Source organism: Heterodontus francisci, chromosome 43, assembly GCF_036365525.1.
Source record: "Heterodontus francisci isolate sHetFra1 chromosome 43, sHetFra1.hap1, whole genome shotgun sequence".
Lineage (NCBI taxonomy): Eukaryota > Metazoa > Chordata > Chondrichthyes > Heterodontiformes > Heterodontidae > Heterodontus > Heterodontus francisci.
The window spans coordinates 31,644,764-31,663,302 of NC_090413.1; the positions used below are offsets into that span (position 1 = coordinate 31,644,764).

At 50.8% G+C, this 18,539-nt stretch overlaps 2 protein-coding genes across 3 annotated transcripts in view; both read right to left on the minus strand.

Annotated features, from left to right (window-relative positions):
- Nucleotides 1-8,277, minus strand: part of cnn1b (calponin 1, basic, smooth muscle, b) — a 100,219-nt gene extending 91,942 nt beyond the window's left edge. For both annotated transcript variants that reach the window (XM_068021384.1, XM_068021381.1), the window contains exon 1: nucleotides 8,190-8,277. The gene's annotated coding sequence lies outside the window, so the exon portion shown is untranslated. The remainder of the gene's footprint in view (nucleotides 1-8,189) is intronic.
- The window catches only part of LOC137355822 (TLC domain-containing protein 4-B-like), a 37,562-nt gene that overhangs the window by 7,502 nt on the left and 11,521 nt on the right, over nucleotides 1-18,539 (minus strand). Inside the window, exons 3-4 of the mRNA XM_068021394.1 lie at nucleotides 8,190-8,279; nucleotides 851-909 (exon numbers count right to left, since the gene is read on the minus strand). Coding sequence (XP_067877495.1) covers nucleotides 851-909; nucleotides 8,190-8,279 — 149 coding nt within the window. The remainder of the gene's footprint in view (nucleotides 1-850; nucleotides 910-8,189; nucleotides 8,280-18,539) is intronic.

Here is an 18,539-nt window from a genome sequence, read left to right on the forward strand (position 1 = left end):
GCTTTACTCTGTATCTAACCTTGTGCTGTACCTGCCCTGGGAGTGTTTGATGGGACAATGTCGAGGGAGCTTTACTCTATCTAACCCCGTGCTGTACCTGTCCTGGGAGTGTTTGATGGGACAATGTCGAGGGAGCTTTACTCTATCTAACCCCGTGCTGTACCTGTCCTGAGAGTGTTTGATGGGGACAGTGCAGAGGGACCTTTATTCTATCTAACCCCGTTTTTTAATACTGTACCATCACTTACATGGGCACAATTTATTTTAACATGTTTAATAAAGAGCCGAGACTACAATTTTAAATCTAACCCTGTGCTGTACCTGTCCTGTGAGTGTTTGATGGGGACAGTGTAGAGGGAGCTTTACTCTGTAACCCCGTGCTGTACCTGTCCTGGGAGTGTTTGATGGGGACAGTGTAGAGGGAGCTTTACTCTGTATCTAACCCCATGCTGTGCCTGTCCTGGGAGTGTTTGATGGGGACAGTGTAGAGGGAGCTTTACTCTGTAACCCCGTGCTGTACCTGTCCTGGGAGTGTTTGATGGGGACAGTGTAGAGGGAGCTTTACTCTGTAACCCCGTACTGTACCTGTCCTGGGAGTGTTTGATGGGGACAGTGTAGAGGGAGCTTTACTCTGTAACCCCGTACTGTACCTGTCCTGGGAGTGTTTGATGGGACAATGTCAAGGGAGCTTTACTCTGTATCTAACCCAGTGCTATACCTGCCCTGTGGGGAAGATGGCAGCTGGAGAAATTATCAACAGCAGTGAAAGTTCAGAAAGATTTTCTGAAGAGTCACAGAGTGAAAGTCGATTGTTCAAACCCTGGCGGGAAATATGTTCTGGAATACTTACCATTGATCAAATAGCCTGAAGCGATTGCTATATTAACCTTCACTAACTTGGGATCCCCCCTGTAAAACACAAGAGCAAAGGCTTCATCTTAAACAGTCTCCATCGCTGCTTAGCAATTGAATCAGCACGATTCACATGTCAGCATTTCTCTAATTCAGAGATAACAGAAAAGGTAACAGGGTCAGTCAGAGGTCAGAGAGCAGTGATTTGGTTAGTTGCAGGTTCTGTTCCTCTAGCATTTGGACACAGTGGGGCTCGCGGGTGGGAGGGATTCTTGGGGCATTAAGAGTGGATCAGTGGATTAAAGAATACTGAATGACATGAGGATATCTGTGATTATGGGTGAATCTGAAACATGAAGGATGGAATTTCAGTTGGAATCCACATGGAATAAGTTGGAGACAGAGACAATTGCTAGGAGTGAAGCATCTGTGAAAGAAAGTGAAAGCAAACAGATGATCAAACACAAAATGGGAAACAGAGAGTAATGAAGGTGAGCCAGGTAAAAGAAACAAAGAGAAATTCCATCAGAGAAAAGAACAGAACTTCTAAGTAGATATTCCTGGAAGAGAAGTGGTATTGAATTAAACCATCAGGAATCCAGTGGAATTCCTCGCTCTTTAAATCTTTCACATCCACCTGTGACAGCAGAGGTTTATTTTAACATCTCATCTGAGGAACGTTATGAATTGTTTGACAATTTTCTGTAAAGATAGACACAGTTCCGAAGAAGGGTCACTGACCCGAAACGTTAACTCTGCTTTTCGTTCCACAGATGCTGCCAGACCTGCTGAGTGGTTCCAGCATTTGTTTTTATTTCAGATTTCCAGCATCCGCAGTATTTTGCTTTTATTATAGACAGTGTTCTTACTCTCCCCACCCTCCACCATGTATAAAATATTCAGAGATAATCCATATACACAAGACCAGTCTGTTGGCAGGTAGCTGGGGTGCCATGTGATCCAAGGCTGATTAAAATTTAATCTCCAGACGAGGAACTTTGTCAGAGAGTTGGAAACCTGTTGGGGTGTCTGAAAACACACTGCCCCTGGAGAGGGCATGGCCCATATCCACCACATAGAAAAGGGAGTACATCATTTGGGGAAACGTTCCTATTTCAGGAATCAATTGGCAACATTCTGAAAACATTGGAGGGCAATGGAAGCCTTGTGAAACTGACTTTCTGGTGTCTGATCACAAATATTTCAGGGATTTATTCCCATTTCTAATCTTTCATTTTCATCTTTAGTTTCCTGTCTTCCCTCATTGGATTAAACATTATTTATTTTCCATTTCCTTCACCACTCGTAGGGTGCTGATAGTATCTGGGGACTAGATGTGTTTCTGGGGAGAGAAGAGATTGAGGGATATGGTGGGGTTGGGACGGTGTGGGATAGTGTAAAATAAATGAAATAATAGTTTAGCAATCCAGAACTCAGTATTAATAACATTGTATTATGTGAATGCATTCTGTGTGTTAGAGGCTTGTACATAGTTTGTTCTAGCCATAGTCCCAAAGAACCATAGGCATCTCTCCCCATCAGAGAGGGACAGTTGGTGATGTATAGCTTGAGGGTCACCACTCCTCAAGCATGGGGCAAGGTGAGGAGGCAGGTCTCCATGAACTACCACCGCCGGTACGGGGATTGAACCTGTGCTGTTAGCGCCTTTTGCATCAAACAATAGCTGTCCAGCCAACTGAGCTAACAGACCGTTTAGATTAGGGCATTAGGATTCCACACAGGAATGCAGGAGGTAAGCTGGAGGTGTTAGAACAATGCAATTTAAGAAGCAGAGTTTGTGGAAGAATAATAGCTAGTTTGAGGTAAGACATTCATCCAGCTGTTAAGGTGTAATGTTTATAAAAATGTGAATGTGCCTTATCTTCATAAACAAAACAAATTTTCCTGTGAGAATGGAGTGTGTGTGGTGCAATGTTAGCAGTTACTGCTGTAGTAACGTATGACAAAGATCACATGACAATCTGACATTGTCCATCTAGGTATACAAATAAGCTCCCTGTTACTGTTTGTTATTCCGTGCTCAGAACTCACCCAATTGCTTACTAGTTAGTAATTATACAAGATGAATAACTTGCTTGTACTTTCTGTTATTCTGACAAAAACCAATGTGAAGTTATCTCTAATACAAAAGCAAAATATTGTGAATGCTGGAAATCTGGAACAAAAACAGAGAACGCTGGAAATACTCAGCAGGTCATTTAACGTTTCAAACGTTAACTCTGTTTTTCTCTCCACAGATGCTGCATTACCTGCTGAGTATATCCAGCATTTTCTGATTTTGTGTGTGAATTTCGAATCTATATAATTTGGATTAAACCACTTGCTTGATCTATAAGTGCATATGAGGGACTAAGGAACACGGTGAGGAGGTGGAGAAGTTAAGTTGAGGGATGACAAAATTTGGCAGGTCCGCTGTGTTCCATTTGCGGAGAGATTTGTGAAATTTATCAATGGTTCAGTGAGCTATTTTGTTCTGACTTGGCATTTAATTCCTGCCAGTAGCTAAATTAAAGTGGCTGGGAGCCTTGGCCTAAATTCCATAACCAATGGATCAGATCTAAGCTCTGCAGTCCTGCCACATCCAGCCATGAATGGTGGTGGACAATTAAACAGGGAGGAGGTGGCTCCACAAATATCCCCCTCAATGATGGGGGAACCCAGCACATCAGTGCGAAAGATAAGGCTGAAGCATTTGCAACAATCTTCAGCCACAAGTGCAGAGTTGATGATCCATCTCGGCCCCCTCCTGAAGTCCCCAGCATCACAGATGCCAGCCTTCAGCCAATTCGATTCACTCCACATGAGGTTAGAAACAGGAGAGGAGAGGTCACCCTGTTGGGAGTCTTCTATAGACCTCCGAATAGTTCCAGAGATGTAGAGGAAAGGATAGCGAAGATGATTCTCGACAATGGCGAGAGTAACAGGGTAGTTGTTATGGGGAACTTTAACTTTCCAAATATTGACTGGAAATACTATAGTTCGAGTACTTTAGATGGGTCAGTTTTTGTCCAGTGTGTGCAGGAGGGTTTTCTGACACAATATGTAGACAGGCCAACCAGGGGCGATGCCACACTGGATTTGGTACTGCGTAATGAACCCGGCCAGGTGTTAGATTTAGATGTAGGTGAGCACTTTGGTGATAGTGATCACAATTCGGTTAGGTTTACCTTAGCGATGGGCAGGGACAGGTATATACCGCAGGGCAAGAATTAAAGCTGGGGGAAAGGAAATTATGATGTGATTAGGCAAGATTTAGGATGCGTAGGATGGGGAAGGAAACTGCAGGGGATGGGCACAATCGAAATGTGGAGCTTATTCAAGGAGCAGCTACTGCGTGTCCTTGATAAGTATGTACCTGTCAGGCAGGGAGGAAGTTGTCGAGCGAGGGAGCAGTGGTTTACTAAAGAAGTTGAAGCGCTTGTCAAGAGGAAGAAGAAGGCTTATGTTAGGATGAGACGTGAAGGCTCAGTTAGGGCGCTTGAGAGTTACAAGCTAGCCAGGAAGGATCTAAAGGGAGAGCTAAGAAGAGCAAGGAGAGGACACGAGAAGTCATTGGCGGATAGGATCAAGGAAAACCCCAAGGCTTTCTATAGGTATATCAGGAATAAAAGAATGAATAGAGTTAGATTAGGGTCAATCAAGGATAGTAGTGGGAAGTTGTGTGTGGAATCAGAGGAGATAGGGGAAGCGTTAAATGAATATTTTTCGTCAGTATTTACAGTAGAGAAAGAAAATGTTGTCGAGGAGAATACTGAGATTCAGACTACTAGGCTAGATGGGATTGAGGTTCACAAGGAGGAGGTGTTAGCAATTTTGGAAAGTGTGAAAATAGATAAGTCCCCTGGGCCAGATGGGATTTATCCTAGGATTCTCTGGGAAGACAGGGAGGAGATTGCAGAGCCTTTGTCTTTGATCTGTATGTCGTCATTGTCGACAGGAATAGTGCCGGAAGACTGGAGGATAGCAAATGTTGTCCCCTTGTTCAAGAAGGGGAGTAGAGACAGCCCTGGTAATTATAGACCTGTGAGCCTTACTTCGGTTGTGGGTAAAATGTTGGAAAAGGTTATAAAAGACAGGATTTATAATCATCTTGAAAAGAATAAGTTCATTAGCGATAGTCAGCACGGTTTTGTGAAGGGTAGGTCGTGCCTCACAAACCTTATTGAGTTTTTCGAGAAGGTGATCAAACAGGTGGATGAGGGTAAAGCAGTGGATGTGGTGTATATGGATTTCAGTAAGGCATTTGATAAGGTTCCCCACGGTAGGCTATTGCAGAAAATACGGAAGTATGGGGTTGAAGGTGATTTAGAGCTTTGGATCAGAAATTGGCTAGCTGAAAGAAGACAGAGGGTGGTGGTTGATGGCAAATGTTCATCCTGGAGTTTAGTTACTCGTGGTGTACCGCAAGGATCTGTTTTGGGGCCACTGTTGTTTGTCATTTTTATAAATGACCCGGAAGAGGGTGTAGAAGGGTGGGTTAGTAAATTTGCAGATGACACGAAGGTCGGTGGAGTTGTGGATAGTGCCGAAGGATGTTGTAGGGTACAGAGGGACATAGATAGGCTGCAGAGCTGGGCTGAGAGATGGCAAATGGAGTTTAATGCGGAAAAGTGTGAGGTGATTCACTTTGGAAGGAGTAACAGGAATGCAGAGTACTGGGCTAATGGGAAGATTCTTGGTAGTGTAGATGAACAGAGAGATCTTGGTGTCCAGGTACATAAATCCCTGACAGTTGCTACCCAGGTTAATAGGGCTGTTAAGAAGGCATATGGTGTGTTAGCTTTTATTAGTAGGGGGATCGAGTTTCGGAGCCACGAGGTCATGCTGCAGCTGTACAAAACTCTGGTGAGACCGCACCTGGAGTATTGCGTGCAGTTCTGGTCACCGCATTATAGGAAGGATGTGGAAGCTTTGGAAAGGGTGCAGAGGAGATTTACTAGGATGTTGCCTTGTATGGAGGGAAGGTCTTACGAGGAAAGGCTGAGGGACTTGAGGTTGTTTTCGTTGGAGAGAAGGAGGAGGAGAGGTGACTTAATAGAGACATATAAGATAATCAGAGGGTTAGATAGGGTGGATAGTGAGAGTGTTTTTCCTCGGATGGTGATGGCAAACACGAGGGGACATAGCTTTAAGTTGAGGGGTGATAGATATAGGACAGATGTCAGAGGTAGTTTCTTTACTCAGAGTAGTAGGGGCGTGGAACGCCCTGCCTGCAACAGTAGTAGACTCGCCAACTTTAAGGGCATTTAAGTGGTCATTGGATAGACATATGGATGAAAATGGAATAGTGTAGGTCAGATGGTTTCACAGGTCGGCGCAACATTGAGGGTCGAAGGGCCTGTACTGCGCTGTAATGTTCTAATAATTCTAATATCAAGAAATGACTGAAGGCACTGGATACTGCAAAGGCTATGGGCCCTGACAATATTCCGGCAATAGTACTGAAGACCTGTGCTCCAGAACTTGCCGCGCCCCTAGCCAAGCTGTTCCAGTACTGCTGCAACACTGGCATCTACCCGGCAATGTGGAAAATTGCCCAGTTATATCCTGTACACAAAAAGCAGGACAAGTCCAACCCGGCCAATTACCGCCCCATCAGCCTACTCTCAATCATCAGTAAAGTGATGGAAGGCGTCATCGACAGTGCCATCAAGCGGCACTTGCTTAGCAATAACCTGCTCAGTGACACTCAGTTTGGGTTCCGCCAGGGCCACTCAGCTCCTCACCTCATTACAGCCTTGGTTCAAACATGGACAAAAGAGTTGAACTCAAGAGGTGAGGTGAGAGTGACTGCCCTTGACACCAAGGCAGCATTTGACCGAGTATGGCATCAAGGAGCCCTAGCAAAACTGAGGTCAATGGGAATCAGGGGGAAAACCCTCCGCTGGTTGGAGTCATACCTAGCGCAAAGGAAGATGGTTGTGGTTGTTGGAGGTCAATCGTCTGAGCTCCAGGACATCACTGCAGGAGTTCCTCAGCGTAGTGTCCTAGGCCCAACCATCTTCAGCTGCTTCATCAATGACCTTCCTTCAATCATAAGGTCAGAAGTGATGATGTTCGCTGATGATTGCACAATGTTCAGCACCATTCGTGACTCCTCAGATACTGAAGCAGTCCGTGTACAAATGCAGCAAGACCTGGACAATATCCAGGCTTGGGCTGATAAGTGGCAAGTAACATTCGCACCACACAAGTGCCAGGAATGACCATCTCCAACAAGAGAGAATCTAACCATCTCCCCTTGACATTCAATGGCATTACCATCGCTGAATCCCCCACAATCAATATCCTAGGGGCTACCATTGACCAGAAACTGAACTGGAGTAGCCATATAAATACTGTGCCTACGAGAGCAGGTCAGAGGCTAGGAATCCTGCAGCAAGTAACTCACCTCCTGACTCCCCAAAGCCTGTCCACCATCTACAAGGCACAAGTCAGGAGTGTGAGGGAATACTCTCCACTTGCCTGGATGGGTGCAGCTCCAACAACACCCAAAAAGCTCAACACCATCCAGGACAAAGCAGCCCCCTTGATTGGCACCCCATCTACAAACATTCACTCCCTCCACCACCGACACACAGTGGCAGCAGTGTATACCATCTACAAGATGCACTGCAGCAATGCACCAAGACTCCTTAGACAGCACCTTTCAAACCTGTGACCTCTACCAACTAGATGGACAAGGGCAGCAAATGCATGGGAACAGCACCACCTGCAAGTTCCCCTCCAAGTCACACACCATCCTGACTTCGAACAGGTTGATAGGTAAATTGGCCATTATAAATTGCCCCTAGTATAGGTAGGTGGTAGGGAAATATTGGGACAGGTGGGGATGTGGTAGGAATATGGGATTAGTGTAGGATTAGTATAAATGGGTGGTTGATGGTTGGCACAGACCCGGTGGGCCGAAGGGCCTGTTTCAGTGCTGTAACTCTAAAAAAAAAAAAATCACCATTCCTTCACTGTCGCTGGGTCAAAATCCTGGAACTCCCTTCCTAACAGCACCGTGGGTGTACCTACCCCACATGGACTGCAGCGGTTCAAGAAGACAGTTCACCTCCACCTTTGGGGCAATTAGAGATGGGCAATAAATACTGGCCTGGCCAGTGACGCCCACATCCATGAATGAATAAAAAAGAAATCACTCTTAGTTCAGGGTTTACTTTCCCACTCTTCTACATCAACTCTCTAACATTGCTGCTTGCTGCAGCTCTGAGGGATTTTTTCTTCAATAGTGGGGTTCCATTCCCACTCCTTTGAACCGGTTAATCTCAGTAAAAAGGTTAGTGTTGGAAGAAAGACTTCCAGGTTCTTACCAGACATGGTCTCTGTTGACTGGGTCATCGAACCAAAGGATGTATAAAGCTAATCCTCCAACCACAAGAGCATGAACCGTGGAGACACATCTAAGGACACAGTAAGAAATAAGTAAAGGGAATGTTCACAAGTGTAAATCAACTCGATATGTTATTTCAAGTAAAGCTTGCTTTGATTGATCCCAGGGGACCACAGTTAAACAGTGATTCACAGACAGAATAAGTGTGTGCACGGAGGGTAACAATTCTTCATAATCCCTACTCCTGTCTGGTTTCTCAGTAAGAGGGAAATAATTCTCTGATCAAGGTGACAGGACTTCTATATCAAGACTTTGGCAAAAATCGCTAGTGACCTTTCCATCTGGACATTGAACCTGCTCTGATGGATCTGCCAGTGTTTATTCTGCTTGGACTTTGCCTTTTATTGCTTAAAGAAACAAACCTTTGCTGGGCTGCTGATACCACCTTAAACAGTCCTATTTTTAAACTCCACAGCTGCCAATAATTTGCACCTGCAATAGACTGTTCACCTTTGGGATCTATGCTGAGATCCAACTTGTACCAATGTGCTCAGTTTCTCCTCAGTCTTCCTGTTGTGAAGCTACTCCATGAAATGAATTCATGGAAAAGTCACTGCTCAAATCGGGCATGAACCTGCCTACAATACAGCACATTATAGTTTGATATCAACCCACAGGAGCCAAGGATCATTACTGTAGCAAATGGAATGGTGGGGGGTTGGGTGGCAGTGGTGGTGTTCCATATGTTGTGACTATGTAGAGTGATCTTTACTCTGTATTTAACCAGACTGTACCTATCCTGGGAGTGTTTGATTGGGCAATATAGTATTTATTTTATATCTAACCCATTTATTTTTTGATGGGGACAGTGTAGAGGGAGCTTTACTCTGTATCGAACCCTGTTTTTTTTTCTTTTTTTTTTAAAAAGGGAGCTTTACTCTGTATCTAACCCCCGTTTTTTTTTATATATAAGGTGGTCTTGATACCCCAGACCCCTTTTATATCTTTTATGTCGAGGGGGCCTTTATTCCTCAGGCCCCCTTTATATACATATTTATATTTTAAAAAATAACTTTATTAAAAAGAGATAAATAAACAAAAAACTCAAATTAAAATGCCATTCTCGGCGTCGACGATGCACTCCAGTCCCTGCGGTGCCCACCGGTCGCGGAAGACCTCAAGTGTACTGGCGGACACCGCATACTCCTTCTCCAGGGACACCCGGGTGCGAACGTAACGGCGGAAGAGGGGCAGGCAATCAGGAGAATGGACCCCACGCGGACGGGCCGCAGCCTGGACCTGTGAATTGCCACCTTGGCCAGGCCCAGGAGCAGACTGACAAGGAGATCCTCCTCCCGGCCCACGCCCCTCCGCACCGGGTGCCCAAAGATCAGGAGCATGGGACTGAAGTGCAGCCAGAACTTGAGGAGCAGCCCCTTCAAATACTCAAAAGAGAGACTGCAACCTCGCACACTCCATATATACGTGAAACACGGACTCGTCCAGGCCGCAGAAAGTACAGGTGGCCTGGGAGTCCGTGAACCTACTTAAAAGTCTATTGCACGGGGCAGTCCCGTGCAACACCCTCCACCCCAGGTCCCCGATGTAAAGGGGAAGGCCTCCCGCGTAGAGACACCTCCATCAGGGTTTCCCCTCGCCGCCAGACGGCAACGCAGACCGCCAGGGCGTGTCCAGCCGGCTGACGAGGGCGAGGAACTGGAGAGTGTGCAGGAGCAGCCTGTACAGGAAACTGCTCCGCGCCGATTGGAATGGCACGGAGGGCATTTCCGAGAGGCGGCTCTCGGGTTGTGTGGGACCGGCTCCCGAGGAGGGTTTCGGGGCCTGGGTCCGATGAGCAGTTCTGGCCGAGTGGGGGTCAGCTCGGCAGGGAGCGCTCTGCGCTCCCGAGCCCCCTCACCACCCGCAGTGAGGGGCGTCCCGGGGGCTTCGGCTACTCCTCCACCCGCCGGTCCTCCCCGGAGTCGGCCACTCGGACAGCCGAGGCGCTGTCCTCCGTCGGCAGGGGAGCGCCCTGACTGGAGGCGACCATGTTCCAGACATGGAATAGATCCCGGTAAAAGACAGGCAACTCCCTCAGAGAGGCGCGGCTAACGGACTCCGCTGGGAGCTGCGTGTCGTCTTGAAGGCAGTGACACTAGCGGAAAAAATACGTCGCCAGCGCACACCATCTGGGAGGACGCTCGACGTACAGGTATCTCTGCAGGGTCCGACGGCGGAGAGACGCAGCCTGGGTGTGGATGCACACCAGCGACTGGCCGCCCTCCTCGATCGGGAGACTCAGGACCGCGGCAGAGACCCAGTGTTTCCTCTTGCCCCAGAAGAAATCGACGAGTTTCTTCTGGATCTTGGTGCCAAATGCAGGGGGTGGGGCCAAAGTGACCAACCGGTACCACAGCATCAAGGCCACCAGCTGGTTTATGACCAGCGTTCGGCCCCTGTAGGAAAGCACTCAGAGCAGTCCTGTCCAGCACCCCAGCCGAGTGGTGACTTTCGCCTCCAACGCCTGCCAGTTTGCCGGCCAGGCTTCCTCAAGGGGCTAAGGTGGATTCCCAGATAGAGGAGGTGTGTGGTGCTCCACTCAAAAGGTGTCAACTCCTCCGGCAGGGAGTCCACCCGCCACTGACCCATCAGGAGACCAGAACATTTCTCCCAATTGATCCTCGCGGAGGATGCGGCAGGCGTGCATCCTCCGCAAGTCAACGGGATCTGTGACCGCAAGGAGCACGTCGTCAGCCTAAGCCGAGAGGACGACTCGCATAGCTGGCTCGCGCAGAGCCAACCCCGTCAACCTCCTGCGAAGCAGGCACAGGAAGGGCTCCACGCAGATGGTGAACAATTGGCCGGACATGGGGCATCCCTGACGTACTCCTCTCCCAAAGCAAATGGGCGCCGTCAAGGACCCGTTGACTAGACACTCTGCGGCGGCCTACAAAAGTCGGACCCGGGCCACAAAATGCAGCCCGAGTCCGAAAGCGTGCAGAGTCCCGAAAAGGTATTTGTGATCCATCCTGTCGAACGCCTTCTCCTGATCGAGGGAGAGAAAGGCGACCGACTGACCAGTCCTCTGGGAAAGATGGATCAGGTCCCGGATCAGGTGGATGTTGGCCTGGATGGACCGGCCCGGGACCATGTAGGACTGGTCAGAGTGGATCATTGGGCCAGCACGGAGCCCAGGCAGGCAGACATAGCCCGGGCAAAGATCTTATAATCCGTGCTGAGGTGGGAGACCGGACGCCAGTTTTTAAGCAGGCGGAGATCGCCCCTCTTCGGCAGCAGGACGATGACCACCTTGCGCCACGAGAGGGGCATCTCCCTGGTCGCCAGGCTTTCCCCCAAGACCCGTGCGTAATCGTCCCCCAAGACGTTCCAGAACGCCCTGAGGAACTCCACGGTCAACCCATCCAGCCCTGGGGATTTGCCCCTCGACAGCTGGTGGAGGGCACCAGTCAGCTCCACCAACGTGAGCGGAGCCTCCAATCTTTCAGCGCCCTCCGGGCTGACTGGCGGCAGGTCCTCCCACAAAACTCTGCGCGCGTCCTCGCTGGACAGATCCGGAGAGAACAACGCACTGTAATAAGTACGGACCAGGAGGCCCATTCCCTCCAGATCCGTGATGGAGGATCCATCGTCGGCCAGCAGCTCGCTGAGCTGCTTACGGACTCCCTGCCATTTTTCCAGCGAGTAGAAGGGTGAGGTGCGGTCCAAATCTTCCACGATCTGGATTCGCGACCTCACGTACGTGCCTCGGGACCCTATGAGCTGCAGGTCCCTCAGCGCGCCCTTCTTTTTATATGCCTGCCACAGGGCCAGGTCCGCGACGGCATGACCAAGGCGGGACTCCAAGTCAAGCACATCCCTCTCGAGGCGCCCGATCTCGGCTTCCCGCCTCTTGGACGACCCCTTCACGTACCCGACAGAAGACGCAGATGTGAGTCTTGCCCACATCCCACCATAGCCTCAAGGAGGGGAAGCCCCCCTGCTTCCTTCTCCAGTCGGCCCAAAATCGACAGAACGAGTCCCGGAATCGCTCGTCCTCCAGCAGCCGGTTGTTAAAGTGCCAGTACTCGGACCCCGCCCACGTGCGGAGCGGAGTGAACTCCGCCCACACCAGGCGGTGCTCCGAGCACGGCACCAGCCGCATGGAGGCCACCGAGACGCGGGAGACGTACACCTGCGAAACGTAGAGGCGGTCGATTCGGGACCCTCCTCCTCCAGACCTCCATGTGAAGGCGCTCGAGTCGGGATGGAGATTCCGCCAGACGTCCAAGTTGAGGAAGCTGATCAGTTCCCTCAAATTCTCCACCAACGCTTGACCGCTCTGGGGACCGGAGCGATCCCCCACCTCGAGGGTACAGTTAAAATTCCCCCCGAAAATGATGCACTTGCCGCTATCAATGGAGCTCAAGAGAGAGGACACTTCTTCAAAGAAGCACGCTTGCAACGCTACCCAGGCGAACGACGAGGTCGAGCAAGCGGCCCGGCACGAGTTCCTTGACCCCCAAGATCTCCGGCTGAAAAGTCGGGGCCAACAAGATAGCCACCCCAGTAGAAATAGGGGTGAGGTGACTCATGTAGACCCCACCCTGCCACTCCAGGAGCCAGGTGGCTTCGTCTCCCGGAACGGTGTGGGTTTCCTGCAGAAAACTCACCGCATATCTCCCTTCCCTGAGGACTAAGAGATTGTGAAATCTGCGGTGAGACCCCCTGCTGCCGTTGATGTTGAGGCTGGCTATGGTTATCTGCATGTCAAAAGGTACTTAAAACCTGTCACCAACACTTCACTGTGAGGAGGGAGTGGAAGTGCACATTGCCTTCTACTCCCCCAGCAACCCATTGAGGAACGCATTAAACCGGCGCCTCTCAACCAGTTTCACGCCCACACCCTTGCCCGCTTTCTTGAGGGCGGCACGGATGGACTGGATGATCAGCGCCAGACTCGGCCAACGGCCGAGGGCCAGCTGAATTTTATCGCGGCAACCCCTGCAAGCCATGGGGAAATCCCAGAGTTCCGCCGTGGGGATGAGAGGAGACTCAGTGGGAGGCACGAGGGACTTCACCACCTCACTGGCGATGGAATCAAGGTTGCCCTCCATGCGCCACACCGAGTCCCCGTCCTCCTCCAGGTTGTCACTGCCAGCGGCCAACACGCCCACCACACACTGTGGAGTGGACATCCCGGCCGCGCCAGCTGGTCCCACCTCCGTCACGATCCCACCCCCAGGATCGAGGGCGAACGAGTCCTCTCTGGGTTCTACTGTGAAACTAGAGCCTGTGGGCACCAGCGGTCCAGGACCCCCCTCCACCTCCGTCCCCAGGCCAATGAGCGGTCCAGGGGAGACGGAAGTTCCCGACTCCGGAAATATAGCCGGAGCCAAGACCAGAGGCGGAGAGAGGAGGCCATCTCCCACTCCGCCAGTACCCACAGACCCAGCAATTTCAATTGTAATCGGGTCGGGTGTCCCTTGGTTCCGTGTGGATTCTGGCTGGGAGGGCCGACCCCTCTGGGCCTCTCCCTCCCCTCCACTCAGGGCACAGGACCCAGTGGCAGAATGGGAGGCATCCCAGGCTCCCCCACCACAAGCAGGGCTCCACTGGCTTCCCCCGGAGGGGCCACATGTACAGGTGTCTCCCCCTTCCCTCCATCCTGAGGGGTAGGGAGCTCCTGCCCAGACTTTGCAGCCTTAATGTTGGTGGTGGTGGCATGGGGAACCTGGGGACCCGAAACAAGAGACAGCTCCCCTCCAACACATGGACCCTGCGCCTCAGGGCCCCTTGTTACCTCTGTGGAGGGGTGCCTGCTCCTCTTTTTCCCACTAGGGCGTGGAGGCTCAGAGACCTCCATGTCATCAGAGGCCTCCGCACCCTCCTTTTTTTTTGTTACCCTGGGCCTGGGCCCAGCCCTGGGACAGGTGGATTCCGTGGGAACGGGCCTTGGGCTGAGCTTAGGCTCGGGTTGTGTCACGGTGTTCAGGGGACGCACCTCTCGCTGTTTATTTTTGCTCCGCGCTTGCCTCCCACCTGGATGGGCACTACCCTCCCCGCCGGAAGCGGTGAAAACCACAGCCTCCAGAACCGACTGAGCAGTGTCTGTACGATGTGTCTGGTGGGGCGGGGGGGAGTGGAAGAATGTGCAGTGGCACCACCCTGGGCCGCCAAGGTGGAGTTGGCAGCTGGGAGGTTGGGACAGTTCTTATGAACATGCCCCACCCCCTTGCAGGCACGGCACCGCGCCCCGTCCGAGGTCCAGAAGACGCGATGGGCCGTCCCCTGGAATTCCACATTAAATTGGCCCTCCGAGACCTCCTCCCGTGCCAGCTGCATAAATAGCTGGCGGCGGAAGGAGTACACATGCGGAGGCTGTTTTCCCGAAGACCGAGCGGGATTGGGGTGATCCCCGACCTCACCTCCCCCAGATGGTGCAGGTGGGGGAGGAGGAGCTCACTGGGAATGAAGGGCGGGACATTGGACAACATTATCCACTGCGCAGTGGCCCCCAGAGGGTTCACTGGCAGGAAAGTCCCACCCACAGTGAGCCCTTTATTCAGGGCCAGGGACACGGCCCGCTCAGTCTTCAGGAAGAACACAGCCTTCCCGTACATTTTTGAGGCTGCCACAATGGCCGAGGGGCCGACAACCTAGGCCGTTGCCTTTACACAGGCCTCTATAGACATATTGGGGTGGGAATAGCTCTTTACCCCATGGCTTGAAGTAATTAATTTAAAAGGCGACGGGGTCACGCGGGCGGACACAAAGGCTACAGGTATGAGAGGGCTCCGCCACCGGTGATAATGGGCTTGCCATGGTTCAAGAGCCAAACTCACCCCCAAATTGCAGGCAAACAAACAAACCAACCAACTGGTAAGTTTGGGGAGAGGCTGAGGGTATACAGGAAAGGGGAAAGACAGGCTGCAAGCGATGACTGCTTTTTTTTCTCCTTAAAGGGTGGTACTCTGAGCACTCTAAACACTCCTGGTCTTCTGGTTGTGGGAGGGGTCTTCACCTGGGTCATCCGAAAGCTGCCCAGGCACTAGTTAGATCTTTCTGTCTCTACAGCCAGGCAGCTTCAGCTGACCCAGGCTGGGCAATTAGGGTGGGGAGGGAGCTTCCTTGTGTATTCAGTGCAATTGCACAGCCCCACCCCTTGTTATTCCGGCCTCTTCCACCTCCCACAACAGTCCAAAAGAAATAAAAGTCTGGTGTTCGACACCCACCTCGAAATACAGCCTTATTGCCAAAGTCTTTCCTCCTCTGCAGCAAAAGTTGTTCAAAGTTTTGCAGTTCTGTCCTCAGCACTCCCTCTCCAGCAACTGACTGCAGCACTGTCAGCTGCACCTCGTTGATGCACTCTGAAGTCCCAATTAGGAAGCAGCCAACCTCAGTGCTGTACCTGTCCTGGAGTGTTTGATGGGACAGTGTCTTGTTCTTTGGCCTCCTTATCTCGAGAGACAACGGGTAAGCGCCTGGAGGTGGTCAGTGTTGTATGGAGCAGCGCCTGGAGTGGCTATAAAGGCCAATTCTAGAGTGACAGGCTCTTCCATAGGTGTTGCAGAAAAATTTGTTTGTCGGGGCTGTTACACAGTTGGCTCTCCCCTTGTGCCTCTGTCCTTTTTCCTGCCAACTGCTAAGTCTCTTCGACTCGCCACACTTTAGCCCCGCCTTTATGGCTGCCTGCCAGCTCTGGCGAACGCTGGCAACTGACTCCCACGACTTATGATCAATGTCACAAGACTTCATGTCGCGTTTGCAGACGTCTTTAAAGCGGAGACATGGACGGCCGGTGGGTCTGATACCAGTGGCGAGCCCGCTGTACAATGTGTCTTTGGGAATCCTGCCATCTTCCAATGCTCACATAGCCAAGCCATCTCAAGCACCGCTGACTCAGTAGTGTGTATAAGCTGGGGATGTTGGCCGCCTCGAGGACTTCTGTGTTGGAGATACGGTCCTGCCACCGGATGCCAAATATTCTCCGGAGGCAGCGAAGATGGAATGAATTGAGACGTCGCTCTTGGCTGACATACGTTGTCCAGGCCTCGCTGCCAAAGAGCAAGGTACTGAAGGCACAGGCTTGATACACTCGGACTTTTGTGTTCCGTGTCAGTGCGCCATTTTCCCACACTCTCTTGGCCAGTCTGGACATAGCAGTGGAAGCCTTTCCCATGCGCTTGTTGATTTCTGCATCTAGAGACAGGTTACTGGTGATAGTTGAGCCTAGGTAGGTGAACTCTTGAACCACTTCCAGAGCGTGGTCGCCAATATTGATGGATGGAGCATTTCTGACGTCCTGCCCCATGATGTTCGTTTTCTTGAGGCTGATGGTTAGGCCAAATTCGTTGCAGGCAGCCGCAATCCTGTCGATGAGACTCTGCAGGCACTCTTCAGTGTGAGATGTTAAAGCAGCATCGTCAGCAAAGAGGAGTTCCCTGATGAGGACTTTCCGTACTTTGGACTTCGCTCTTGGACGGGCAAGGTTGAACAACCTGCCCCCTGATCTTGTGTGGAGGAAAATTCCTTCTTCAGAGGACTTGAACGCATGTGAAAGCAGCAGGGAGAAGAAAATCCCAAAAAGTGTAGGTGCGAGAACACAGCCCTGTTTCACGCCACTCAGGATAGGAAAGGGGTCTGATGAGGAGCCACCATGTTGAATTGTGCCTTTCATATTTTTTAGATTAGATTAGAGATACAGCACTGAAACAGGCCCTTCGGCCCACCGAGTCTGTGCCGAACATCAACCACCCATTTATACTAATCCTACACTAATCCCATATTCCTACCAAACATCCCCACCTATTCCTACCAAACATCCCCACCTATTCCTATATTTCCCTACCACCTACCTATACTAGTGACAATTTATAATGGCCAATTTACCTATCAACCTGCAAGTATTTTGGCTTGTGGGAGGAAACCGGAGCACCCGGAGAAAACCCACGCAGACACAGGGAGAACTTGCAAACTCCACACAGGCAGTACCCGGAATCGAACCCGGGTCCCTGGAGCTGTGAGGCTGCGGTGCTAACCACTGCGCCACTGTGCCGCCCATATTGTCATGGAATGAGGTGATGATACTTAGTAGCTTTGGTGGGCATCCAATCTTTTTTAGTAGTCTGAAGAGACCACGTCTGTTGACGAGGTCATAGGCTTTGGTGAGATCAATGAAAGCAATGTAGAGGGGCATCTGTTGTTCACGGCATTTCTCCTGTATCTGACGAAGGGAGAACAGCATGTCAACAGTCGATCGCTCTGCACGAAAGCCACACTGTGCCTCAGGGTAGACGCGCTCGGCCAGCTTCTGGAGCCTGTTTAGAGCGACTCGAGCAAAGACTTTCCCCACTATGCTGAGCAGGGAGATTCCACAGTAGTTGTTGCAGTCACCGCGGTCACCTTTGTTTTTATAGAGGGTGATGATATTGGCATCGCGCATGTCCTGAGTACTGCTTCCTCGTCCCAGCACAGGCAAAGCAGTTCATGCAGTGCTGAGAGTATAGCAGGCTTGGCACTCGATTATTTCGGGGGTAACGCTGTCCTTCCCAGGGGCTTTTCCGCTGGCTAGAGAATCAATGGCATCACTGAGTTCCGATTTTGTTGGCTGTATGTCCAGCTCATCCATGACTGGTAGAGGCTGGGCTGCATTGAGGGCAGTCTCAGTGACAACAATCTCCCTGGAGTACAGTTCTAGGTAGTGCTCAACCCAGCGGTCCATTTGTTTGCATTGGTCAGTGATTATGTCCCCTGATTTAGATTTGAGGGGGGGCGATCTTCTTGATGGTTGGTCCAAGAGCTCTCTTAATGCCATCATACATTCCTCTGATGTTTCCGGTGTCTGAGGCCAGCTGAATATGACTGCATAGGTGTTGCCAGTAGTCGTTTGCGCAGCGCCTGGCTGTTCTTTGTGCAGTGCATCAGGCTGCTTTAAGTGCTACGGATGTTAACTCGCTGGGGGCTTTCTTGTAGTTCAACAGTGCAATGCGCTTAGCGGCTATGACAGGTTCCAGCTCTTCGTTATGAGGTTGAAACCAGTCTGCATTTCTCCTCGCACTTTTGCCGTAGGTGGTCAAAGCTGACTCATAGATGGCGTCTCTGATGTGGGCCCACTTGGTCTCAGCATCCCCTGTGGGAGTGTTTTGAAGGGCTGACACAAGTAAATTTAGAAATTTTTGTAACAGCTGTGGGTGAGAAATTCTGCTCGTGTTGATGCGCGGGTGACCCTTCTGCTTGGAATGATGCAACTTCTTTGGTCTCAGTCTAACCTTACTGCATACCAGGGAGTGGTCGGTGTCGCAGTCCGCACTGTGGAAGCTGCGTGTGATTT